Source organism: Anabrus simplex, chromosome 1 (genome assembly GCF_040414725.1).
Source record: "Anabrus simplex isolate iqAnaSimp1 chromosome 1, ASM4041472v1, whole genome shotgun sequence".
Lineage (NCBI taxonomy): Eukaryota > Metazoa > Arthropoda > Insecta > Orthoptera > Tettigoniidae > Anabrus > Anabrus simplex.
The window spans coordinates 1498612510-1498640266 of NC_090265.1; the positions used below are offsets into that span (position 1 = coordinate 1498612510).

A 27757-nucleotide genomic window follows, 5' to 3' on the forward strand; every position below is an offset into this window, starting at 1 on the left:
CCATAATTGTTTATAAATGCTTCACACGTTAATGTTTAGCAATATAAATGACTTTCCGTAACTGTTCATTATTAAAACAAATTATTTCTACAAACACCCCAAACACAAATTAAAACTTAAATTCTCACGCACACATGTCTACAGTAATCACGTCAGTCACAAACAAATAAATGCATCTGTGATCTGTCCATTCCAGAGCAGCCAATACTGTTAGGCAGCAAGGAATCATGCAGCAATTTGTTATCAGTTGAGCTCGTTGGTTGCAACACACTAGTGCGCTTGCGCAAAGCTCGCAAACCGGAGCACGGACGTCTTCATACATCGTTCTAGCTAGCGCGGTGTAGATCTACTGTAGTTGACCGTGTTCCGAGATGTCAGTAACAAACATTCATTTTTTCAATTTCTTTTAAACATATGGTAATTAGGTTAATATTTCTTCCCAGTTATTGATGATTTTACATTACATTACTGACGAGTTTATAAAATAAAACTTTAATACCATTGGATAATAATTATCTTGACTGCTTGGGTAAAAGTTTTCAACTCATGCCTCGACACTTATGATGTAGTAGTAAGATAAGAGTCTGGCAATGACAACTGAGACATCGTAAATAATTCGGTTGACCGTGAGCTGAATAATTCCGTGGAAATTTGCGTTATCATCTTGGATTTCACTTTGTGCGCAATAACGCAGGAGCCGGCCCCCTGTTGTAGGGGTAGCGTGCCTGCTTCTTACACGGAGGCCCCGGGTTCAATTCACGGCTGAGTCAGGGAATTTTACCTGTATCTGAGGGTTGGTTCGAGGTCCACTCAACCTACGTGAATACAATTGAGGAGCTATCTGACGGTGAGATGGCAGCCCCGGTCTAGAGAGCCAAGAATAACGGCCGTGAGGATTCATCGTGCTGATCACACGACACCTCATAATTTGCAGGCCTTCAGGCTGAGCAGCGGTCCCTTGCTAGGCCAAGGGACTTCGCGACTGTTGCGCCGGGGGGTGGGTGGTTGTAATAATGCAGAATTCTATCAGACCTCCTGTCTACTAGAAGACAAGTGTGTGTTGGTACCGGTATTTCCTGGCGACATTGCCGGATAACTTACAGCCTTATGTATTTCAAATAAGAACTCATAATATGTAGGTGGTGAATAAATTGTACACTGTCTCGCGACCACGTTGTGAAACAGCCGATAGCCTACAGGTAAGCCATGCGTCGTACATATACTGGTATTATTTATTTATACGTTGTGCAACATGTCGCAAATGTGACTGTGTTGCCAAATTGTCCATAAACCATACACATATTTAAACAGCGCATTCATGTGCAACTTACATTGCAGTTCCATTTACCTTTTAACCAGATTGGTGAACAAAATTTTGACGTGTGACGATTATGCGATTAAATGTTTAAAGTCCGATTTTTGTATTGAAAATAAAAGATGCGATGATTACGCGGTGGCGACGATTATGCCGGGAAATATGGTACTAGATAAACATGAATGAAATCATCTAGTTGTGACCTCAAAATACCATCTCTTACTACTTCCTCTTAATTGTTTCCTTTCTTCACCCTCCACCCTCACAGATCACTTTCTTCTTCTTATTCCTCCTCCTTCTCTTCACTTCTCAATTGAAGGCGATATTTCAGTATCTTCTTGAAATATATACATTTTTGAAACGTTTATGTAGTATATATAATACTTAACATTCATCTGCTTTTCTGTATGTACAAGGTAATTTTTGTATACATATGATATGATTCTTCCTTAATATAACTAGGTTTGATAATTTTGTCACAGGGGTAGAATATATTGGAAGTGGAGTGTGTTTATTGAAGACTTTATTTGTAAACCTTCTGTAGTACTTACTGTATGATCTGAAGTGTGGTGATAGAATATTTTATTTGTATTCAATTCAGGTACCTAACCTGTACAGTATAAGAAATATTGTTGTACATAGGTTGGTTGTAAATAATAGATTTCAGTTCTATATTTACTGGAAGTAACCAGAAAGTTATCATGAATTTTTGAACAGGGTGTGTTGCCTTTTGTTGGTTATGTATTCTAGAAAGTATTTTCTGACTGTTCTGGAAAGGGAAGATTTGCGATCGTGTGTATTTGAGAAAGTACTTAAAGTTCGCGACTGAAGTAAGAGTTGTGATTGGTGAATCTGGGTGGCGATAGGCGGACTCGGGATTGGTTACTCCAAGGCCGGGGTTTCCCTTATAAAGAGAGCGAGGCAGCATTCGTGGTCTGTCTTGGTCTGTCTGGAGTCTATCTGGTTGTCCGAAGTTTTGACGTCGTCTTGCTACCGGGACGGGCCACCTTGTGGGTAAGCACCCTTGATTTCCGTTCCAGCTTAAATTTCCTGTAATGTTCGTCTGCTTTTTCATATAGGAGTCTGCCCTAACCTCACCTATATTCACCACTTAATTATTTATGATGCCTTAGCTTTTCAGCTGGGCTTGCCCCTTTGTTTTCGAGGCATTCCCCGTTCCTTGTTTCCCTAAATATGTAAATTATAGTTTAATATATTTACCTTGGGGTTTTGCTTCTGGTAGTTCCATGTCACTTGATGTACGCTAGTGTTTTGAAAGGTACGTTAAACTTCGCTGTAAATTGTAATAGCGTATTACGTTTCTTCTTACCTACTAAATTGCATTGTACAACTGGATTTGTAACTAGATGTATAGTTTGTTTGAATCTTTTAACTTATAGGAAACTATTGTCAAAGAACGTATATTAATAGATGGTGTGTGTCAGCAGAACATGCAGATTTTACTATCGTCATGTGTCGGTACCTTCTGCACGGCGGAATTTGTTCGGAATTTATTTGTAAAGTCCATTTGTAAATAATATTTTGAAAATGAAGGATCACGGTTGATTATTTCTGAAACTGCAACCTAAGCCGTATCCATGCCCTCGGTTGGTTCCCAGCTCCGTCCCACCTTCCTGGTTTATTGTCATCTAGTTGGCCCTATGGATACAAACAAATGTTGTTATCGGTGGAGCTCCATGTAATTTCAGCCAATGTTTCACTGAGTGTGTAGTGGTTTCTGGTACTGTGCAATTACACTTTCTTTCCTCCCTTTACTGTGTTTAGGGTTTTTTTTTTTATTGTAACCGCTGTAGTGTTGTTTAGTGTAGCCGCTGAAGTAACGGTTACAAATTTTATTAATACGGTTACTGTTATTATTGTTATTTTTTCATCTTATTGTCATTATTTTCTTTTTTGTATCAGTGAAAAGTAGAAGTAATTATTAAGCAAGTACTAAGTTAACACTGATTAAGTGTACAAAAGGGAGTACATCCCTAACTTTACCAGGATAAATAAAATATATTATCTTATCTAACCAACACTCTAGCCAAACCAGTAATGCATGTGGCCACGGCAATACCTGCACACCTAAGGACAGATCCCCTTTGGAAACTCGACTCCATCAAACTACATTCAATGAAAATTTCACCGCCTAAGTCCTTCAACATATAATCTCACCTTCCCACCTCCTTGCCCTTAGAGATTCTGACAATGGACATACACTAGCGTTCAAATCTAGGGAGAACACAGTTTTAACCCGCTAGTGGTGATATGGGGTATTTTGTGACCTGCCAGAAATTTATTTTGTCAGATTGAGCAAAATTTTAACTTGGAGCCCTTGGCTTTCACATACCTCTCTTCGCATTCCTTGCCTTTTGTCTGGGATCAGTGGCATTGTAGTGAAGGGAGTTCATTTTTAGAAAGAGGGATTAATGACAAGTGCTGCAGTAAAGTGTCTTGTTAGAACCCACGCCACCAGTTCCGTTTGTAGTAGAACAATAGCAACAGTTTTGAGTGTACCCTGTAAGGTACTCGTGTGATCGTGTTAGGAATTCATTCAGTCAATCCTTTATCGCTAAAATGAGTTATGAAGAATATGAGGCAAGGGTGTTATCTCTTTTACAGTCTGTGGAAGAGGAAGAAGTGTTAGGTGGGGACAGCAGTGAGAGTGAGGATGAACTAGAAGTGGTGGACTAACAGTAATACAGAAGAGAGCACTAGTCAATAAGAAGTAAATATTAGTGATGTTGATTTACCTCTTTCTCAATGAGCTTGCACCACAACTGGAGAGAATGGTGTTACAAAATGGACAACAATTCCGCCTTCTAGAAACTTACGTATTCGAATACACAACTTTGTCACTCATTTACTGGGAATAAAACTCATAGCAAGAAGTGCGTCTTCACCTGAGGAAGCTTGGAATATTTTCTTCACAAATGATATGTTGCAACTCATTGTAAATTGTATGAACCTGGAAACTGAAAGAGAAGAAGGAATTATAGTAGGGAGAGGAATGCAAACATGACCAACATATCCGAAATAAGAGCCGTCATAAGATTACTTTTTCTAGCTGGTGTACTGATATCATCTCATTTGAACACTGAGAATTTGTGGGCTAAGAATGGAACAGGGGTTGAAATATTTCCATGCCTGAAGGTGGAACAAAGGTCCAAGTTCCTTCTACAATGTCTCTGGTTCAATGACAAGAATACTGGAGAGGAGAGGAAGAAAACTGATCGCCTCGCTCCGATCCCAGAACTATTCGAAAAGTGTGTAAGCAATTGGATGGTCAAGTCCTAAATCGAACCTAATGCCAAAATCGGATATTTTCGTAAACTGGTATAAAACGAACATGGATAGTAATATCTTTCTTGAGTGAAAGCTGTCTAAAGTTACCATTAACCAGGAGAAAGTGAAATCACAAAGTTGTTGTGGCATAAGGTTGGTTTATACTGATTTCATTCTGTCACAGTGAACCAAACACCGAAAGAAGATCCCTTTGGATGGATATGGTCCACGAGCTAGGCATTTAATTTCATCCACAAACATCGCAGAAATAACAGCAGATATCCAGAGTGACTTCAGTTCTGGCTTCTCAGAACTGTTTGACCCCGAGGAATGGGAAGAATCTATGAGTGAAGGCAAGTTTTGCAATATATTTTACAGTAAATATGTTTAGTTTATTTTGAGGTTGGTAAGAACAGCTTTTCTTTTGCCAAAATGGACCATGCTTTTCTCACATTTATACTCTAGATTCATAGCTACTCTTTTGTTCTGAGAGCCAGTGTTCCTATACTTGATTTATTGTATCCAAAGAATAAATAATTTAGTTTCATTAGTTACGCGAGGTCACAAATATAGGTGATAGTGGTACTGTCTTTGGAGTTAGTTCACTGTGGCATATGTTTCCAATGGTTGCTGTGATGTATTTGGAATGTGTCCACTTTGGAAAATATTTCCAATGCAAAATTGTATCACGTATAGATATTTTTCTACAACTATTTCAGAATCAAACACAGATGCAGAATAACAATTTAGCACAAACAAGAAAAAGAAATTAACCAGCAGAAATACAGAAAATCAAACAGAAAATGTAGGACAAAAGGGAAAAGAGAATGGAGCACACGCATCCAGTTCCATTAAAACGAAGACACGGGACCCTACAAAGTGGGGGAAAAAAAAAAAAGATAGGAAGGTCAACAGAACCAGAGGAAAGGCAACACAACTGTGAAAGGAAGGCTAGTTACTGAAAAACACTTCATAGATTATGAGTCTAAATGTTTAAAGACCGAGCTCGATAGCTGCAGTAGCTTAAGTGCGACCAGTATCCAATAATACCAATATCATGGTCCATTATTGGACATTATAAATTTTCCAGCTAACTCATTCTTGGTTACCTGCGTTTCGTCCTCGTGTGCTAAGTTGGGCTCATCAGTTGGTCCTTAGCACACCTACCAAGACGCAAAGCTAGTGCATACCGTGGAGGCCACTGCATAGGCTACTTGAAGCCACCAGCAGTGCCAATGTACTATGAGAGACTCTGGCCATCAGATGATATAGACGTTGATTCCCATAGGGAACATGTAATATTTGTCCTGAATGAGTAAATTTCTAATACCAATATCATGGCCCGTTATTGGACATTATAAATTTTCCAGCTAACTCATTCTTGGTTACCTGCGTTTCGTCCTCATGTGCTAAGTTGGGCTCATCGGTTGGTCCTTAGCACACCTACCAAGACGCAAGGCTAGTGCATACCGTGGAGGCCACTGCATAGGCTACTTGAAGCTACTTGCACTGGCACTGCTGGTGGCCTCAAGTAGCCTATGCAGTGGCCTCCACGGTGTACCGTTTTCATCTTCCTGATAACGGAATAAATGATGTCATACGGCGTTAAAATTTGCCATGCACGGTAATGAGTTCACAGAGATTATGTAATTGAGCCATACATCTAAAAAGAACGAATGTATTAAGTTAAATAGGCCGTGATTTCAGAATATATATAATACGGACGCATAAAATCAAGGAGGCCATGAAGGTGACGGCAAAGATGTTCATTTGGCGAATCAAGTATGCCTAGGTCACGAAATTAGACATAAAGATATAAAGGATCCATGCGGCTGTGATAAAAGAATAATAGAAAGTTTTTAAAAATTGTTAAAAAAAGAAGTGAGTGAACAATAAAAAATTTTTACGCAAGACTTCGAAGCAAGTTCATCCACGAAGAAAATAGTCCTCGCGGGAAGAAGAAGGGAGATATATAAAAGAGCAAGAGCTAAAGATCCAGCACAATGAAGAATTTTTAAAGTTACGCCGATATCTGACCTAAAATCGAGGCGGAAAAGCAGAAGAAATTAAATAATATTTGGACAGTAGTCGGAATACAAACTGAAGGTCGTCGCGAAATACCAAAACAAATTAGACTTCTCATATGCTGATTGTCTGAATGAAAAATTAAGAGCTAATTCGATAATTTACTTGTTAAAGTCTGTTACAGGAAATTGACATTGAATTTCTGCTATAATAACCTGATACAAAACTATAATATAGCTTCTTTGTAGTACATTTTGAAGGCTATGGTCGTGACATTAATTACGATGCTGGAAATGTTTCTTTCACATATGACTAATGGCTAGAACATGAGAGGCTAAATTGGAGATGAGTCCGACTTTCCGACGTAGAACGCCCAGCTGTTCCTGCTAGCCCGAGTCTTGAGACTACTGCCTGATGATGACGTAACGGATGTTGGAGACTATCTATGCAGCCCTAAGATGACAACATCGGAGCCTAACCCAGTCATCTAACATCGGCAGTCGCAAGTTAAGTTCCAAAGAATTATTTTATAATCTTAAAATTTATGTGTCGTAGACGTAGTTTATAGATATTTGCAGTAAACATTGGTATGTAGCTTGTTATGAAGTTCTTCGTGATGAAATCTCAATCGATACTATCTTTGCAACGAGGTTATCCTAGTTGATTTATCATTATGGGAGTAGGTATTCTTCGAGTGTATATAATCAATGTCATGATATAGGAATGCTTAAAGTTAAACAAGGAGAGATTTCAAATGATGTTTTCAACCATTATGGAAATGAAACGAGGTACACAATGTGATATATTCCAGACGTAACGTTTTAAAGAAGATAATTAATTTCTGAGTTGCTTAGACTTGGTTACTATTACGACACGACTACATGTGAGTAAATATTAACTTATTTTGTTTATACATGTGTTTCTTTTACAGAATAACGTGATCATGTGTATTACAAGTGAAACTTAACCCAGAAATGCACCGCTGTAGAATATTAACAATATGTTAAGATGATTTGCCGCCTAGATGGGAATGATTAATGTTTATGTAGGGAAGTAAGGATTTGAGCGACTTGTTGATGTGGTTATACGTATAATTATTCATTGAGATATATTTATGGTAATGAATGACGCGGTATTATAATATTTAATATTGGTATATGGAGAGATAAATATACTTATGAATTTTTGGTAGTGTACCGGGTGGTACACCTCCACGTCGCTAATTCAAACTTTGCGCCAGTTGAAACTCCCCTACTGGAGGAAGTCTGAACTTTATCTAATGTGTTAATTTTCAAGTTTCTCAGAAGATGTCACTACTTGGAAATTTCGAAGTTTCTGAACTGGGTCGTTTTCGATGTATTTTTGTCTTGCCTGTAGTAAGCAGTGTGAACATTCTCTTCTAGAGGACACTACTGAAGAACTACAATGGTGCACCCTAGTGCGAAGTGAAAGAACTGTTTTTTGGAGAAATTTTTATTTCAAAAGTTTGTTCCTTGTTAAATTTCTTTCTGTTATTGTTTAAGTTGGCTGTATAACCCTTTCTTTCCCCTTGTTTTGAATTTAGCCAATCCCGAATTTCTTTAATTAATTTATGACCAATCAGGTGTATCTTCCTCAACGGGGATATGTTGCTTAACCCTAACCAATAAAATTCTTGTGGGAGGGTGTTCTCATTCCTGAAACGCCTCGAACCTTCCGCGAGAGTATATAAACTGCTGATTTTCGGGTCTCCGCGCCACTTCAGTAACATCTTTCAGTGTGTAAAGTACGTAGCAGGGGGCGGGAAGCGCCTCTTTCTTCGGGCAGCAGTTCATCCACAAGGTAATGGCCTTTTAATAACTTTTTTTCTTGCTAGCTCAGCAGTTTAACTCTCGGGGCAGGTCCGAAGCCTTTTCCATGTAACTTTCCTTCAAAAATGTAAAGACACTCGGTGTCAATTCTTTCTGTTTTAACTACATATTGGGATAGAGAGTGCTTAACCCTTTCGAGCTCCCACTCATTTTGCTACGAGGTGAACTTATTTTCTCAACCGTTTCTTCCTGTCTAGCGTAATGTAAATTGTCTTCTCATATAAGTCACATCTTTAGTGTGGGATTAGCCCTTGCATTAATGGCCTAGTGCCAAGTAGGTTTTAAACAAATGTATTAGGAGTGCAGATCGCCTCCTCTCAATTTGGTATTTTAGAGGCCATGTAATTAACCTTTCCTCACTTAATAGGCCTCAGTAGGTTGGGTATTTTTACCCCTGTGTTTATGTCCTTAGAGGACAACTTGAAAGTTGAGTTTGGTGTGGCCTTTTATAGGCTTGAACGTTGAGAGCGGTTTGCTCTTTTTGAAATTTGGTTCTGCGTGCCTCGAGGAGGCTTTACTGTGTAATTTGGAGCAAGTGCTCCTGGGCATGAATGGGGTTTTCTGCCCCTCTGTGTTGAAACTTGTTTTGGGGTAAAGCTGGGCTAATTGCTCAAGAAATGTGAGTTCGGGGCTCGAAGCCCAAATCCTGTAAATACTGTAATTGTACTTTTGTTGCCTTGCTACTCTGTACCTGCCATGCTTGTTATTTCTTGATTTTGAAAAGAAAATATAACCTTGTTACATTTTATCTTAACTTTAATTTCGTATTTTGAGGCCCGTTCACCACCGCACCTTCTTTCACCTCTGCTGTTCCACAGAAACCTCGGAACAGGTAGTAAATACGATGTGTTACTAACCAATAATATTATTTAACGTAAGCGGCATAACTTTAAAATAGTAATGCAAGGTATATTGGGTTAATGATACATATATACAATGAAATACGTCGCAGATTTCGTATGTTGGTTAACGTAAATTGTCTTCAGATTAAATTTCCGAAATAAGGAATAAATAAGGGTAAACTTGTTGTCTTCACGGAGAATATGTCAACGTTGTAATGAATGTTAATTGATGTTTGGTCTCAAGGATATATTTTAATGGATAAAGCGAATTAATAATTTGAATCTCTACCACAATTAAATAAATAATGTTACTAAATACATTCCTACGAATTTAATGGTACTTGATTGGACATAGGTGCAACCATAAATCAAGATAGGTATAATTTCTGATAGAACTACGATAATAACATCATTATACGATACCTACATTTAATTTTAGGATGTGATATGATTATTTTTACCAAATGACATGGTCAAACTGACCAATATTTTTCTTTTAATGATCGATATATGTTCGAAATGGCCATTTTGAGCTAATATATACTTGGAACTTACTTGCAACTGCTGACGTTACAATTTTGGAAGATATGCCTTTGTTTAGTGACAAAATATGAATTCAATATCAACGAAAATAAGCATTTTTTTTTTTTTTACAAAACAAGAGCCGAGGAACTCCAATTAAGCATATTTATCATACATTTTTCTAAGGCTTAGGGACTTAATTTTTTTTTACCAATATTAATTTATCTGCTTACCAATTGATTGTCGTTATTAATATGAGATACTCAATTTCAAAGAATATATTTGACTACATCCTCATCAAATATGACTGATACCTACGATTTATGTGATTAAGAGAATTTTTCTTTGTTTTTATGATGCGGATAACAAGTAATTGGCAAGAGGATTAATTGAATCAGATTGTAGATAGTTTAGGTTTATATTTTTCAACAGAAAGAAGAGAAAGGTGATTGATGTAAATGACTGTTATTATATTTTCTTTTATGATTCTAGAATCATGAATAAAATTGTAGATTTATACAATTTAGAGGTTATTATTGAAAATAGGCTGATATAATTATGGTAGATAAGACGATTTTGAATTAATTAAAAAAATATATACATATATTTTTTTCTTTCCTTTCTCGAAGGAATGGACATGGACAACTTAACATCGATTCCGACGGATGGATGGTATCGCTGGTAATTTATTAAAAGGAAATGCGGTTTCCCAGTTGACCTCACGTAAAAAATACTATTCACAGATGCATTTTTAATAATCCCTCAGAGGAGTCGCGTGGCAATTTAGGAACTATTTTGATGACAAATCTGACATGTGAAATGAAGATTGCGGCATTGCTTAATTTTTTTTTTAATGGCGTGGTCACTGATTTATTCACTGATTGATAGAAGCAAGTATAACTACCGACACTAAGCATCGTTTTCATAAATGCATTGATCCATTCTAAAGATCCGAAGAGATGATAGTCGGAGGAGGGGAAAATAGCCGGAGCACTTGATAGGTCGCCCATGATGGTGCAAGAAAATTATTCCCCGCAGGATGGTGCAACGGTATGCACTAGCCCTGCGTCTTGGTAGGTGTGCTAAGGACCAACTGATGAGCACATGAGGGCGAAACGCAGGCAACCAAGAATGAGTTAGCTGGAAAATTTATAATATTCAATAATGGACCATGATTTTGGTATTATTAATTTACTCATTCAGGACAAATATTACATGTTCCCTATGGGAATCAACATCTATATCATCAGTATCCAGTATTCGGGAGATAGTGGGTTCGAATCCCACTGTCGGCAGCCCTAAAGATGGTTTTCCGTGGTTTCCCATTTTCACACCAGGCAAATGCTGGGGCTGTACCTTAATTAAGGACACGGCCGCTTCCTTTCCAGTTCTAGCCCTTTCCTGTACCATCGTCGCCATAAGACCCATCTGTGTCGATGTGACGTAAAGGCAACAGCAATAAATAAAAATAAAAAAAATTAAAGAAATGTCATACTAAAGTGTCAAAAAATGATAGTAGATAATTGTTTGGTCAGTTTTACAACTGGGATTCTTAGGCTACACAAACAGCCCTGATTATTGGCTATATAAAGTGCTACGATGTCTGCTGCAGGTGAGTGAAAAATGTAGGCATTTCTTCAAGAAATCTCAGCAGAAAATACTTCATACATTCATCTAGAGATGGGAAAACAGAGGTATGCAAAGGCATGTTTATGAAGACATTGCAAGTAAGCAGAGCTAAAATTCATACGGCACTGCTGAAGGCTAAGACAGGTACAATAAAAGACCAACGAAGGGTGCATGAACCACATAATGAAAGTTCCCCCCAGTAATGTAGACCTTATTAGAGAGCACACTGAAAGCTTCCCTGCAGTTTATAGCCATTATACCATTATACAAGAAAAGATTCAAATAAAAAGTAGGTACTTGAATACCGATCTCAATTTGAGTTTAATGTACAAGCTATTTGTTGAGAAATTTAAACAAGAAGGTTGTGTTCACAAGATGCCTTGTCAGTTGCTGTATGAGAGAGTCTTCAGGCGTGACTTCAATGTAAGCTTCCGTCCCCTCAAAAAAGGACACATGCCACACATGTGATTCTGTGAAAATTCACAGCTGAAGCCAGTATTCTTCTTCATGATAGGAGACAGTTGGAGGCAAAGCTAGAACTTCATCACCGTAAAGCAGAGTGTGCGAGAGATGCTATGAAGAACGATGAATTGAAGAGCAAATCTGAGGATGGACCCAGCGTGACATCATTCAACCTGTACCTCACTTAACCACTGATGAAGTCTACTAAAAAAGACAGGTTTCTTGTTTCAATGTAGGAATCCATGATTTTTGCTCTAATAAAGACACTATGCATCTTTGGAATGAGAGTGTTGCATCCAGAGGTGCACAAGATACAAGATCTTCCATTGTAACCAGGATCTGCCCAAGATATTATTTTTTAAGAATCAACTTGTAATTTCTAGCGTTGGATAATGTGCCTATGATCACAGAAAAGCTTTAATTTTATTAATTTGGCATGTAACTTCCGAGAAAAGGCTCGTGTCATATATGGTACGCTGGGCGGTAGTGCCATCTTCTGTTTCATATACGGGAATTTGGATGTTATTCCACACCTGGCTTATAGATATGCTTTCATCCAATACTTTCTTTTGTAAATCATCAATACACTTAACCACAACATACAGTAGTCCGGCTCCATGGCTAAATGGTTAGCGTGCTGGCCTTGGTCGCAGGAGTCCCGGGTTCGATTCACGGCGGGGTCGGGAATTTTAACCATAATTGGTTAATTTTACTGACACGGGGGCTGGGTGTATGTGTCGTCTTCATCATCATTTCATCCTCATCACGACGCGCAGGTCACCGATATGGCGTCAAATCAAAAGACCGGCACCTGGCGAGCCAAACTTGTCCTTGGACACTCCTGGCACTTAAAAGCCATATGCCATTTCTACATACAGTACATAGTCACATGAATTAGATAAATAGCATTCTTCAATATATACATACATACATACATACATACATACATAATCATTATAGACTGTTATGCCTTTCAGCGTTCAGTCTGCAAGCCTCTGAGAATTTACTAAACGTCGCTACAATCCTCGATTTGCAACTAGTGTTGTGGCCTCATTTAGTTATATACCTCTTATCTTTAAATCGTTAGAAACCGAGTCTAACCATCATCGTCTTGGTCTCCCTCTACTTCTCTTACCCTCCATAGCAGAGCCCATTATTCTCCTACGTAACCTATCCTCCTCCATTCGCCTCACATGACGCCACCACCGAAGCCGGTTTATGCGTGCAGCTTCATCCATCGAGTTCATTCCTAAATTAGCCTTTATCTCCTCATTCCGAGTACCCTCCTGCCATTGTTCCCACCTGTTTGTACTGGCAATCATTCTTGCTACTTTCATGTCTGTTACTTCTAACTTATGAATAAGATATCCTGAGTCCACCCAGCTTTCGCTCCCATAAAGCAAAGTTGGTCTGAAAACAGACCGATGTAAAGATAGTTTCGTCTGGGAGCTGACTTCCTTCTTACGGAATACTGCTGATCGCAACTGTGAGCTCACTGCATTAGCTTTACTACACCTTGATTCAATCTCACTTACTATATTACCATCCTGGGAGAACACACAACCTAAATACTTGAAATTATCAACCTGTTCTAGCTTTGTATCATCAATCTGACATTCAATTCTGTTGAATTTCTCACCTACTGACATCAATTTAGTCTTCGAGAGGCTAATTTTCATACCATACTCATTGCATCTATTTTCAAGTTCCAAGATATTAGACTGCAGGCTTTCGGCACAGTCTGCCATTAAGACCAAGTCGTCAGCATAGGCCAAAGTGCTTCCTACATTTCCACCTAACCGAATCCCTCCCTGCCATTTTATGCCTTTCAGCAGATGATTCATGTAAACTACGAACAGCAAAGGTGAAAGATTACAGCCTTGTCTAACCCCTGTAAGTACCCTGAACCAAGAACTCATTCTACCATCAATTCTCACTGAAGCCCAATTGTCTGCATAAATGCCTTTGATTGATTTTAATAATCTTAATTCCATAGTCCCCCAGTATAGTGAACATCTTTTCCCTCGGTACCCTGTCATATGCTTTCTCTAGATCTACGAAACATAAACACAACTGCCTATTCCTCTCATAGCATTTTTCAATTACCTGGCGCATACTGAAAATCTGATCATGACAGCCTCTCTGTGGTCCGAAACCACACTGGTTTTCATCCAACTTCCTCTCAACGACTGATCGCACCCTCCCTTCCAAGATGCCAGTGAATACTTTGCCTGGTATACTAATCAATGAGATACCTCGATAGTTGTTGCAATCCTTCCTGTTCCCTTGCTTATAGATAGGTGCAATTACTGCTTTTGTCCAATCTGAAGGTACCTTACCAACACTCCACGCTTATTTTACTATTCTATAAAGCCATTTCATCCCTGCCTTCCCACTATACTTCACCATTTCAGGTCTAATTTCATCTATTCCTGCTGCCTTATGACAATGGAGTTTATTTACCATCCTTTCCACTTCCTCAAGCATAATTTCACCAACATCATTTTCCTCCTTCCCATGAGCTTGGCTGTTTGCAACACCACCAGGATGATTTCCTTTTACATTGAGAAGATGTTCAAAATATTCCCTCCACCTCTCCAGTGATTCCATGGGATCTATTATGAGTTCACCTGAATTACTCAAAACACTGTTCATTTCCTTTTTCCCTCCCTTCCTAAGATTCTTTATTACTGTCCAGAAAGGTTTACCTGCTGCTTGACCTAGCCTTTCCAGGTTATACCCAAAATCTTCCCATGACTTCTTTTTGCATTCAACAACTATTTGTTTCGCCCTGTTTCTTTCATCTATTACAAATCCCTGTTTGCCTCGGCCCTCGTTTGGAGGCATTTTTGATAAGCCTTCTTTTTACGTTTACAGGCTGCTCTCACTTCATCATTCCACTAAGATGTTCGCCTTTTCCCATCTTTACACACAGTTGTTCCTAGGCATTCCCTTGCTGTTTCTACTACAGCATCCCTGTATGCCACCCATTCGCTTTCTATATCCTGAACCTGCTTACTGTCTACTGTTCGATACTTCTCACTAATCATCCATGTACTTCTGTCTAATTCCCTCGTCCTGGAGATTTTCTACCCTTATTCGTTTGCAGACAGATTTCACTTTCTCTACCCTAGGCCTAGAGATACTCAGTTCACTACAGATCAAATAGTGGTCTGTATCATCGAAAAATCTGCGGAAAACTTTTACATTCATAACAGATTTCCTGAATTCAAAGTCTGTTAAGATATAGTCTATTATAGATCTGGTACCCCTAGCCTCCCATGTGTAGCGGTGAATAGCCTTATGCTTGAAGAATGTATTCGTAACTGCTAAACCCATACCAGCACAGAAGTCCAGCAAACACTTCCCATTCCCATTAGCTTCCATTTCTTCCCCACATTTACCAATCACCCTTTCGTATCCTTCAGTTCTATTCCCAACTCTTGCATTGAAATCGCCCATTAGCACTATTCTATCCTTGCTGTTGACCCTGACCACAATGTCACTCAATGCTTCATAAAACTTGTCAACTTCATCTTCATCTGCACCCTCACAAGGTGAATACACGAACACAATTCTTGTCCTAATTCCTCCAACTGACAAATCTACCCACATCATTCGCTCATTTACGTGCCTAACAATGTAGCGTGCAATGGTATTCCTGATAAAGAGACCTACCCCAGACTCTGCCCTTCCCTTTCTAACACCTGTCAAGTACACTTTATAATCTCCTATCTCTTCCTCGTTATCTCTCCTTACCCGAATATCACTTACTCCTAGCACATCCAGATGCATCCTCTTTGCTGACTCAGCCAGTTCTACCTTCTTTCTTCCATAAGCCCCATTAATATTGATAGCTCCCCATCGAATTCCATTTCGTTCGCCAAGGAGTCCCTCGCCTGTCAAATGGGAGTGGGACTCCGTTACTCCCATAGGTCCGACGCTTGCTTAAAATGTTCTGAGCTCGGTAAATTCATGAAGCAGGATGCTACCCTACTTGCACATATCCAAGTGAGGATCTCTCCTCTAACGGGTTATGGACCACTGGTGAATTGTATAGCACATGGAGGGCCACGACTCAGAATATGTCCGAGATGTCCACTCCCATTCCATAGTAACTGGTATCCCGACTCTCAGGACCACTTACTAGGCCACTCAGCCGTTGCCCATGGTTCATGAACTAGGACGTGACTACAGTAACCTACATGCATATATTACAAAAAAAAAAAAAAAAGTTGTTTCAGAACTATTAAAATATCTAGATGTTTGATTTTTGGTGCTAGGGATGATTTTATAGGGGTTGTAAATGACCTGAGTAGTTAATTGAATGAGGAACTGAATTTATATTTTAAGTAACAATGCTAAAATCTCACAAGCTACCTAAATTGCGTATTACATCGTGAGGCAATCAGACAGTTTGTATGAGGAATTATAGCAGCGGTATATACAAAGATAAGTCACCTGTTCATAAGAGTACTGCACTAATGGTAATGTTCTGAAAGGCAAGCACACACTGCTTATTACCTTTGCGCATATGCTAATCAGTTAAAACAGTCCACACATAAACCTACATTGCACTTTGTACACTGAGGTTTAGGCCTAGGAAGGCAATTTTCTGACGCACATCATCTTCTCTTCGCTCCTGAAATTGTAGAAGGCCAGTGACGCATTCCAACGTACCGAAGTTCCTGCAATGCATTATGTCCAAAACAATGAGATCTGCTGAACAAGGGTGTGAAATAAGTCTGGACAATTGCTCGTAGAAAATCAAGATGAGAAATGCCTTGACATGTGTTTCAGCTGCCATGCATTATACATTCCTACATTGACGAGCCAGGCAAATATTGCCCACAACCTCTTTTTTCCTCGTATTCTGACTCGCACATCTGTCAAGTTAGGATCCATATGATCAGTACCTCCCATATCCATGTCATGACAAATAGAATAACAAGTGCGATGACTAAGCCGTTATAGCATGTTAGTTTGTCGACCCGCCACTGCAAGCACTGCATGCGACGGTGTCCAACACATGCTCCAATAGTGCCGGGAAGCCTGTGTAGGAAAGTGCAGGAGACGTTATTGTACATGATATTTAAAGTCAATAATTGAATTTTCTTTGCTTTCAGTTCCTAAACTCAGTTCATTGTGTGTTGTGCACTTAAAGCACATGCGTTATGTGGCGTGATTAAATTAATAGTTCAACATGCCGTACTGTATTGTGCCTGGCTGTAAGTCAGGCTATTGTAGAGTAGTTAATGGTAGTGTATTAAGATTCTTTTTACCATCGAAGGATACAAATAAATTTGAAAAATGGGCCAGAGCTATTCCACGAAACGATACTGTGTTAACGCGCAATAGTAGAATCTGTCAAGTTCATTTCACTGATGATTCGATAGTAAAATCAGATAATTTTATAGTGAATGGTGAAAAAGTGGTTATGTCACGTGTGGGATGGAAATTACATCCAGGAGCAGTGTCTCACATTTTCTCTAATTTGCTGAAATACCTTTCAAGGGAGATTAAGTCCCGTGAAACTCCCAACAGGAAAAATAATCCAGACACCACTAGGAAAAGAAGAAACAAGATTGAAGACGGGAGTGCATCAGTGAATGGAGAATTAAAAGGTCAGTCAAATGTTGATCAAAATTTGGGTTATTATTCTAGTGTGCTTTCTGATGCCAAAAAAGACCTTTTCATCACCATTCATTTTAGATTCTAGTCGATACGTTTTGAAGTTTTAATTTGCATTTCGTTGCACCTCGTACCATTACAGGCCTATGACCTAGCTGTTAGGCCCCTTTAAACAACAATCATCATCTTTATAATGCCTATATCAGTGTTCGAAGTGAGAAAATTTCTTTTCATAAGAAAGCTCTTCCTTGCTCGTGCTAGTCTGCATGTTATTTTGTCCTTACTTCTGCCATCGTTAGTTGTTATTTTACTACCCAAGTAACAATATTCATCTACTTCCTTCAAGGCTTCATTTCCTAATCAAATATCACCTACATCACCTAACTAGGTTTTGAACTTTGTAAAAATCTTGTACTCCTTACCCAAGAATCCATCCATACCATTCAGCAATTTCTCCAGACCTTGGCTGGGTACATTATTAATCACTCTTCTAAATTTATTAAGTGTTCGCACTGTGCCCATTCTCTACGTGACAATAATCAAAGTACATTTTCAGTTCTCTCCGAAATAACAGACTACGGTTCAAGCAATAATGACGTGTTTTTAACACGCTCTTCAAAAAGTATATGTGAAATTCTTTTCCAGGCCGAGAAAGTAATTTGTGAAAACTGAACTCAAAATCGATGTGGGGCAAAATATATTTTGATTGTATCGATTCTATACACAAAATTTCAGTTGATCCTTCAGGAGCTGGCTGTTGTCTTCGACATCTTATGGATATAATCCCCAGACTTGTTTATCATAATCTGAAGTGCAGATTTTTTTTCAGAATGAAAGAAATCCGGCGAGATTTACAATCTCGAACATCTGTCAAATCTTCATGCAAGCTCTCGAAAGTCTAGTAACTGACAAAATGAGTTGGTAAGTAGATTATTACCTTTAAATAGTTCATGGGTGTTTGTTTCAATACGCTGGGAGTTATGTGTTATTAATGTATATGTACTCTCGAGTAACTTGTGCTTTTCACAACATGTGATGAAGGTCGTAGCTCTTATTTCCATGTATGATATTTTTCCATTGTTCTCTGCCATGGTATTTTAATCGTAATCTCTCATAAAAATAAAAATAAAAAGACAGTGTATATAGTTATCAGTTACGGAGTAATATGTTTCCTGTGTCACCATTCCTAATACCAGCTGATCGGTACTGTGGACCTATCACACTCTAGCGCTGCCTGGCAGGGTCGTTTGAACTTGATGAGTCATCACACTTGGTTTTTGTATTCCTCATGCCCATATTGTAGTTGCCTGTGTGGATCAGCGGTAGAGTGTCGGCCTCTGGATCCCAAGATAGCGGGTTCAAACCCAGCAGAAGTAGACGGATTTTTTGAAGGGCAGAAAAAAGTCCATTCGACACTCCATGTCGTGTGATGTCGGCATGTAAAAAATCTCTGGTGACACATTTGACACATTCATTAAAATCTTCGCCATAGACACCCAAGAGAGTTTTGGTTTACTCGGTCTGCCATCTAGTAGGCCTAGAGTAAAACAGAACGTCGAAATTGACGAGCAGACAGCCAGATGGCGTCAAAATGAAATGTCTGCACACAGTAGCTGAGGCCATACGATTATTATTGTTATTACCCATGCTGTACTGAGAAATCCTGTATGGCTGAGACATTCGGACATTTCCACCTCTAGCCTGTCCTTTTTCTTTCACATAACGAGATACATGTTTTACAGCGTGCACTCCATAATATGTAGAAGCTACGGTTACTACCGAATTATCCACCCAACGGCAAACCTGAACACCCTCCTCCAAGCTCTTTAGGTAATTATATGTATCCCGTTTTTCTTTCTTCATGGTAGCAGTAGATTTCAGATTACAATCATTAGGAATGAGATTTTCTCGACGTGAGCCTGTAGCACCATATCCCTGTGCACCATGATGCGTTAGCAATCCCATTCCAGTGAAGAGATTGTTGAAGCATAATTTGAAGGAACGGTATTGTATCCAGACAAAATCAAAATTGCAATGAAAACTTTCATTTCTTGCAGGGTATTATTCAGGAGAGGACAGTTCAAAAAGCTGGCATATTTGTTAGATTCAGATTCAGGTAATCATATGTATCCCGTTTTTCTTTCTTCATGGTAGCAGTAGATTTCAGATTACAATCATTAGGAATGAGATTTTCTCGACGTGAGCCTGTAGCACCATATCCCCGTGCACCATGGTGCGTTAGCAATCCCATTCCAGTGAAGATATTGTCGAAGCATAATTTGACGGGCAAATTTTTCAGATCAGGTCGAAGGTTATCCAGCTTTGTTACCAGGGGGGATGTGCACTTCCCAAATTCTGCTTCAAACTGGGCATTCGCGTTAGAATTTTTTCCTTGGTACACTTCAAAATTTACAAGATATCCATGATGAGTGTTTAGACACCATATGTTGAAACCAAAATGAATTGGTTTTCCTCTTATAAATTGTTTGCAGGATTGCCTCCCGAAATATGACACCATACACTCATCATATGACAAGTACTCCTCAGCTCAAAAGTTTTCCATGAAGCGAGCACGTAGAAGTTCAATCAGATGTTTTAACTTCCACATTTTGTTGTTGAAATTTGGGTTCGTGTTATCAGCACAGTGAATGAAATGGCAAATTTCAAGAAACCTGTTTCGCTGCATAGCACTTTCCACCACAGAATGGTGCACATCACATGCACCCTCCCCCCATATGATCTCTTCGAAGGAACGGTATTATATCCAGACAAAATCAAAATTGCAATGAAAACTTTCATTTCTTGCAGGGTAGTATTCAGGAGAGGACAGTTCAAAAAGCTCGCATATTTGTTAGATTCAGAAATTAAGTGATCAAAAATGTCATCTGTAAAAATTGACTCAAACAGTCCAACCCACGATTTTTCTCGAAGTTCGGTGAAGTCACTGTTGGGAAATATTCCTGAACGTGAGCTAAGATTTTGCTTTTCCCAGTTTGCAGAAATTCGAGGTACCTTTCTGGGTCTTACTTGTACCAACTCAGTTTGATCCACTTCAACAGGCACATCTTCAAAGTCTTGATAGTCAGTTGGAGTTTCACGGGTCACAAATTCTGCGTTCACTCGAAGCTGGCTGCCACGTAAATTGTCGGTGAAGCCACCTCCATCTTCATCCCTGCTGTCTTTGTTCAACAAAACTGCAGCATCTGGAGGCTCGATGAATACTTTTTATACTACCAATATAAATTTACTCATTCAAAACAAATATTTCAAGTTCCTTTACTTTTGTATCCATCTCTTGGCACAGGCCAGAGTAAAGTGTAGCTTTCACCAAAGTCCCAGTCTTTTTTTTTTTTTTTTTTTTTTGCTAGGGGCTTTACGTCGCACCGACACAGACAGGTCTTATGGCGACGATGGGATAGGATAGGCCTAGGAGGTGGAAGGAAGCGGCCGTGGCCTTAATTAAGGTACAGCCCCAGCATTTGCCTGGTGTGAAAATGGGAAACCACGGAAAACCATCTTCAGGGCTGCCGATAGTGGGATTCGAACCTACTATCTCCCGAATGCAAGCTCACAGCCGCGCGCCTCTACGTGCACGGCCAACTCGCCCGGTGTGTCCCAGTCTCATCCATGGCTGTGACAATATGGAAGCTGCTGGGGTATGGGTGGTGCTGAGTAATGGCAAGCACGACTAGTGCATCTGAGTGTTATGAAAGGTGTTGCTCATAAGGTCAGTCGTGCTGCAATAGCACTTTCTGACCCAGTGAGGAAAGCAATGGCAAACTACCTCACTCCTCGTCTTGCCTAGTATGCCTCATTTTGGTGCTGCCATTGGTTTTTGCAGTTTCCTGATAACGGCATAACCTTTGGTGGTGCTATAGAGGATCCAACCAGCCTTTGGGCTGATGACCTAACAGACAGACATAGGAATCAACATCTTTACCTTTCATACGTCGGAAAATTCATCATTTTCCAACAAGTCGAGTACTTCTCGTAATTAAATTCTCCAAGAAAAATGTATGAACCCATAAATATGACATGTGAAAAGACAGGATGAAAAGCTGCATAAAAGATACATTTCAACATGAAAACCGCAATGAAGTGTCAATTTTATGTGGAAAAACTTACTCTGTGTGATTAAAAATGATTAAATTAAAACATATAGCTTATAGCCTATACTATTATGCATTGCTAGGTTGATAAAGAAGAACGAAATGAACGGAAAGGAACATCAAAACTATAACATTTATAGGCTGAGTTGTGCCGGGCAGAAAGTCAGCACTTCGCCCAGCGTGCCAGATAAGTACCATCAAAATTCTACTTCAAATGAAAGGACACCAATCATCACCAAGACATATCCTTGATAGTGGTTTTACGTCGCACCGACAGATAGGTCTTATTGCGATGATGGGATAGCAAAGGCCTAGAAGCTGGAAGGAAGCGGCCGTGGCCTTAATTAAGGTACTGCCCCAGCATTTGCCTGGTGTGAAAATGGGAAACCACGGAAAACCATCTTCAGGGCTGTCGACAGTGGGATTCAAACACACTATCTTCGGGATGCAAGTTCACAGCTGCGCGCCTCTAACCGCATGGCCAACTCGCCCGGTCAAAACATATCTTAGCTAATCCCCATACCTATAAGCACCTTAAAGAAAAATATAGCACAACAGGATCCATATAAATAACTACAGAAGTAAAAATAGGAATTACTTCAAACATGCAGCCATTACTGGCACTCGTGAAAACAAGACTTCTTTTTATGTAGCTATACTGTACCAATGAGCATGATATACTAAAACAAACCAAGTAAGATGTTAGGTGCGACTTCTCTGAACACAACAATACCGCAGTAAACAATACAGTGCGTACAGTTTCATTAATAAGAGTCCAAGAAAACGGTGTAGTTTGCCATGCAATATATGGCACACTGGGCGAATCAAGGTTAAAACACCTGAAGAGTCGTGGAACTAAAACAGATAGCATGATCAGACAGCTGTGGTGGTCAGAATAGAAATTTCAAGAAGGCATGTTTCTGGATGTTTGTGGTCCAGTCTTCAGAGATAAGCATTAAAGAAGTTCTCTCCGCAAGTTCGCTGAACCAGGATATTCTTACCTACCTAACAACAGTGTGTTTGGAAATATAGAGAGAAAGCTTAAATATTACCCAGAGGTCTGTGCACCATCACAGTGGCATGACATAATTTCACGTGCAAGAGTACAGAAAAATACTTTTTTTTAATCCACTGAAATTCTACAGCAACATCTTGTTTGCCGTAAAAAGAATGCCTCAGATGACAAAGTTGAATGGCTTAAGATCAAAGAAATGACATTTACGAAAGGAAAGCCCGGCATAATGCATTATAAATACCGCACACTCACAACGAGGACTACGAATACTTTTCAGTTAACTTCAATAAAAGACTAAATGGCAGACCAACAACCTTGGTGAACATGATCTTCCAGAACTCTACTCAAAGGATAGACCTCTCAGTGAAGACAAGCTTAAAGACGTGAAAATTCTACTGAAATACATCCCTCCAGTATACCATTGATTTTATGAAAGGATCACAGTTGTTAGTGTACAAAACATCACTACTTTTGAACATGACTGCTCTGACAATACGTGTGAGGAAATCAGTACTGAATGTGCATGAAGTATGATTTTCAAGGGTATTCATATGCAACATAGTTTGAAAGAGTACTGGTACATGAATTTTATTTTACCAGGCATATCAGTTGTTGTATTTTTCATTTTTAATTGTTCATTCATCCTTCTTTGTAATGACTAAATGTTAATTAAGAATAAACCAAAGTACTTCTCATATCAAGATACCAAGTCAATTCCATTTCCATTTTTAAACTTCCATCCGAGGCTTGCATTATAGTTGAAAGCAAGTACAAATTTACTCATCTGCTGACCTGCTAAGCCTAATGCATCTGAGGATTTTCTTTCGGGGTTAACTCCCTTAGCCTTTGAGGATCCCTCTTCTCCACAAGGCAGTGGTTTCCTCTTCTCATTTTCCCCAGAGAGGATGGGTTGCCTCATCCACCATCTTCGCCATTCGGAAGGTCTCCTTCTCTGCCTAAGATGCTGTTACGGTCTTCACCCGTAACGCTGGGCATGGGTTCCACGTTATACCCCGTGAGACTGGGCCCCTGCCTGAACTTAGCTCTCCTTCACACCGGCCTACTGATGTGGAGGATACCCACCCCTGCAACGTGGATGCACCAGACAAGAATTACTCAAGTGAAGGATATGGAGCAGATTTTTAACTTTAAGCCTTAATTTCTCAGAATGTTTCTTTTGGCACTTATATTGATTTGGCATATGACCATCTATTTGTAGGAACAACTGAGGGCATTGGTGCAAAAACCAGATAAGTTCACTTTTGGTCATAAACAAGGTAGAACATGCATAATATATAATATGATGATGTCCATGTTTTGGTGCATGAACCAGACTTCTATGAACTTATGTGAAGGAAAAACACCTATTTACAGTACAAACATAGCTGTAGTTGTGTTTGGGACAAGAATCTTTAAAGTCCAGGACTTGTCATGTTTTGTTCATTTCCTTAATGTGTGTTCATTTTTTCTAAACTGTTCGTTTTTATGTGCCTTATACACTAGAGCACCATACTGAAAATATCTTGTGAAGTGAGTGATTGTTTATTTAATTCAATAAGACTATGGTCAGCATGAATTTTTATTTTGCTGTTCACACACTATGCTCCCAGTCACTATTGACTCCGCTTGAATCTTACGGATATAAAACAAATTTTAGATTATGGGTACAAAAAACGGATAAGTCCAACTATAGATATAATATATCTCTTATACAAAATACATACTTATTTCTGGTTCCTTTCCTAGTATAGTGCACAAGACATATAGAAATCAATCAGTTTTCAAGAATTCCAATAAGTTAATTTAATTTTCTCAAGAAGTGTTATTTTCGACTTGCCTTGTTTTTGCACTAATGCCCTCAATTATACAGTCAGTGAATGTGGTACGATTGATGAAAGTCTGGTAACTTACAGAGGACAGTGTTCCTTTCGACAACGTAACATCACCTTTGATAACTGGTATGCCAGTATACCTTTGGCAGAAGATTTTCGGACAAACTATAAGCTTACTGTAGTGGGTACATTACAGGAAAAAAAAAAAAGAGAGAGAGAGAGAGAGAGAAATTTAGTTCAAATCCATACCCGCAAAAACATTGATATATTCCTGACACAGATAACGGAACCTGATAAAATTTTACATGAAACAGTCGCATGCAACATATTGTTCACAACCTTGAGGTAATGTATTATCATGTGCTTCCAGCGTGCCCCATATTTAAAGCTGAACGTTTGTCTGATACTAGATCAATAGTCTGAGCACGGAGACAAGCCAGCTCTTCTTATGGTATGACATATATATTTTTTACAATATCATTATTAAGTATTATATGTATTGTATGCATACTTTTACACATGTTTTTTCTTTTTCTTATTTTACAGTTGATCTCAACAGGGCTCTATTTTAGCCGTTAATAAATAATAATCATATGGCCTCAGCTACCGTGTGCAGACATTTCAATTTGACGCCATCTGGCTGTCTGCTCGTCAATTTCGATGTTCCGTTTTACTCTATATGTCTTTTCACGAGAGTTTAATCCTGATGTAAACATGGTATGTCCACGCCTCCGCCAAACGAAGAGCTGTGATTCGCTGAGCGTGTAGTACCAACTTCCACCCCGTCAACGTCTCATGTTCGGGTGTACAGGGCTGCACATCACATACGACAACAGTGCGAAGACCTGAACTTCTGAATAAACGACTAAATCTGTATTATATTCTCTTAGTTTATTGAACACATTCAGAATGCACTGCCTATGGTCAATTCTGAGCGGTTTTCCTCCTTTGTGCTTCACTACACGCGATGGTCCTGCCTCTTGCTCCATTTCTCTCACTATGAATACTGACACTGACTGCTGCTGCAAGATGCAACACCTTATCTCCATGCTGTACAGCTTGGGACTATCCCTCACTACGTGAAGACTTCCTGTATTACACCACGCCTTGTGCCTTCATTTCTCGTTATTTAATCACTATTTTATTAAAGCAAAACCATATATATATATATCGGTACATATGACAACCATATTTTAATTTGATTACGTACTCTTCCAAACTCTCTAAATGTAATAAAATAAAATTCATGTGACGTACTATTCTGTAACGATTGTGAAAAGCAGGGTAACTGTCAATGTACCTCCTAACCATTATTTTCCTTAAGACTGGTCACGCCTCTCAGCCACGTACGGATATGCAGTCCATGAGAACAATTGTCCTTGTGTTCATATTCCTATGTCTGCGAGTATAGGAAAATGAACATTACATGCATTATACTGTAGGAGGGAATCATGCACACATTTCTGCAGCAGGCCTGTGCTACAAGGTATGTAAGGTTCATTTTCCTGTACACTTCAGCATATGAAAATGAACACAACGACAGTTGTTCTGATGGACTGCATATCCGTATGTGGCCGAGAGCCGTGACCAGTCTTAAGGGAAATAATGGTTAGGAAGTGCATCGTCAGTTACCCGGTTTTTCACAATCGTTACAGTATTTTCCTTCAAGCTCACATACAGTCGATTGAGTGCGACGGTTGCTTCTCCAATCAACTACGTCTATGACCACGTGCATAGGCAAGGTGCTCCGCCTATTTGTTTACATCAGGATTAAACTCTCGTGAAATGCGGTATAGGCCCTCTAGATGGCAGACTGGTATAAACCGAAACACTCTTGGGCGTCTATGGCTGAGATTTTAATGAATTTTGTCGGGTAAACACCAAATGTGTCACCAGAGATCTTTAACATGCCGACATCGTACGACATGGAGTGTCGAATGGACTTTTTTTTTCCGCCCTTCAAAAATCCGACTACCTCTGCCGGGTTTGAACCCGCTATCTTGGGATCCGGAGGCTGACACTCTACTACTGATCCACAAAGGCAGCTATTTTAGCCATTTAAAACTGATTTGTCACAACACACTCCTGTGAAATCAAATGTTTTAAAATAATTTCAACCTTCAAAAAACCGGATTTGAAATAAAATTTATCATCATATTATGAATAATTATGATTAATGATTAATTATGATTATTATCATATGATTAATTATAGTAATAAGTATTACCATCAGCATTGTTAATAAGATGGTTTTGATATTTTATAATTATTATAATGAGTATAATAAGTTATAACAACTACAAAGGACCTGTAATATTTGGTGACTCTTCTATAATATACATACATGTTTAAGCTCTTAGTAAATTAAAAAAAAAAGAAGGAAAAGCAAAATATATAACAAAATACTTGCCTAGCCAATAGGACAGTTTTGGGACAATAATGCGACCCCTTTTACTCCTAGATAGACCAGCAATATCTCGTAGATTATCCAGGGACGTAGAGGACACAACACTGCTAGAAAAGCTGGATCCTATAGACGGGAAGAGACTTTTTAGACTTTTTATCTTCGGAATATTAGAAATTTGGTCAATGAATGTAATTCTGATCACATAACCATGAAATTTAATTGCTGTGTATTATCACAGCATGTATTCAGGAATAAGGGAGGATATAGGTGAAATTTTCACAAAATGACATTTTTTTTCTTTGGCTCTAAAATTAGTATGTAGTTTTAACTTTATAATTCCAAAGTTTCATTTCCGTATTCGAGTTCTAAGTGCATAAAAAATGAAAAACAATAAGATGGTGCCACGCCCCTACTTTGCTGTCAACTGTACAGCTTGACATAAATTTCTAAGAATCTTGTTACTCTGACAGACATTTCTTGGAAATTTCAATGTTATTGTTCATAAGGCTGTGGACAATATGGCTGCACTTCCAGTTCCCTTTCAATGTAAACAAAGCATGGATACCATTTGTTTAGTAAAATTGTTTGCTTGTGAGAAGTGCTTCTACCAAATATATTTTATTCTAGTTGTGGTTTTGTGTCTTTTAGTGGTTTTTCTTATGAAAAAATTGGGAGAATACTGGTTGAGTGTTTAAGAGAGTGAAAAGGAATAGGATTCAATGTGTAAATATAGTGAAAGTCGTCCCACGAATTTTAGATAGCAGTGCATCTTAAAAAAAAAAAAAATCAGTGAAGGTATTTTATCAGACAATACTTTGAAGGAAACATAT

General features: G+C 38.9%; 1 protein-coding gene across 3 annotated transcripts in view; it reads right to left on the reverse strand.

Annotated features, from left to right (window-relative positions):
* Positions 1–27757, reverse strand: part of LOC136858445 (titin homolog) — a 415865-nt gene that overhangs the window by 256443 nt on the left and 131665 nt on the right. For 2 of the 3 annotated variants that reach the window (XM_067137992.2, XM_068225556.1), the window contains exon 5: positions 26931–27050. The exons of the other annotated variant lie outside the window; for it this stretch is intronic. In XM_067137992.2, the coding sequence (XP_066994093.2) occupies positions 26931–27050 (120 nt within the window). The remainder of the gene's footprint in view (positions 1–26930; positions 27051–27757) is intronic. 3 annotated transcript variants of the gene reach the window in all.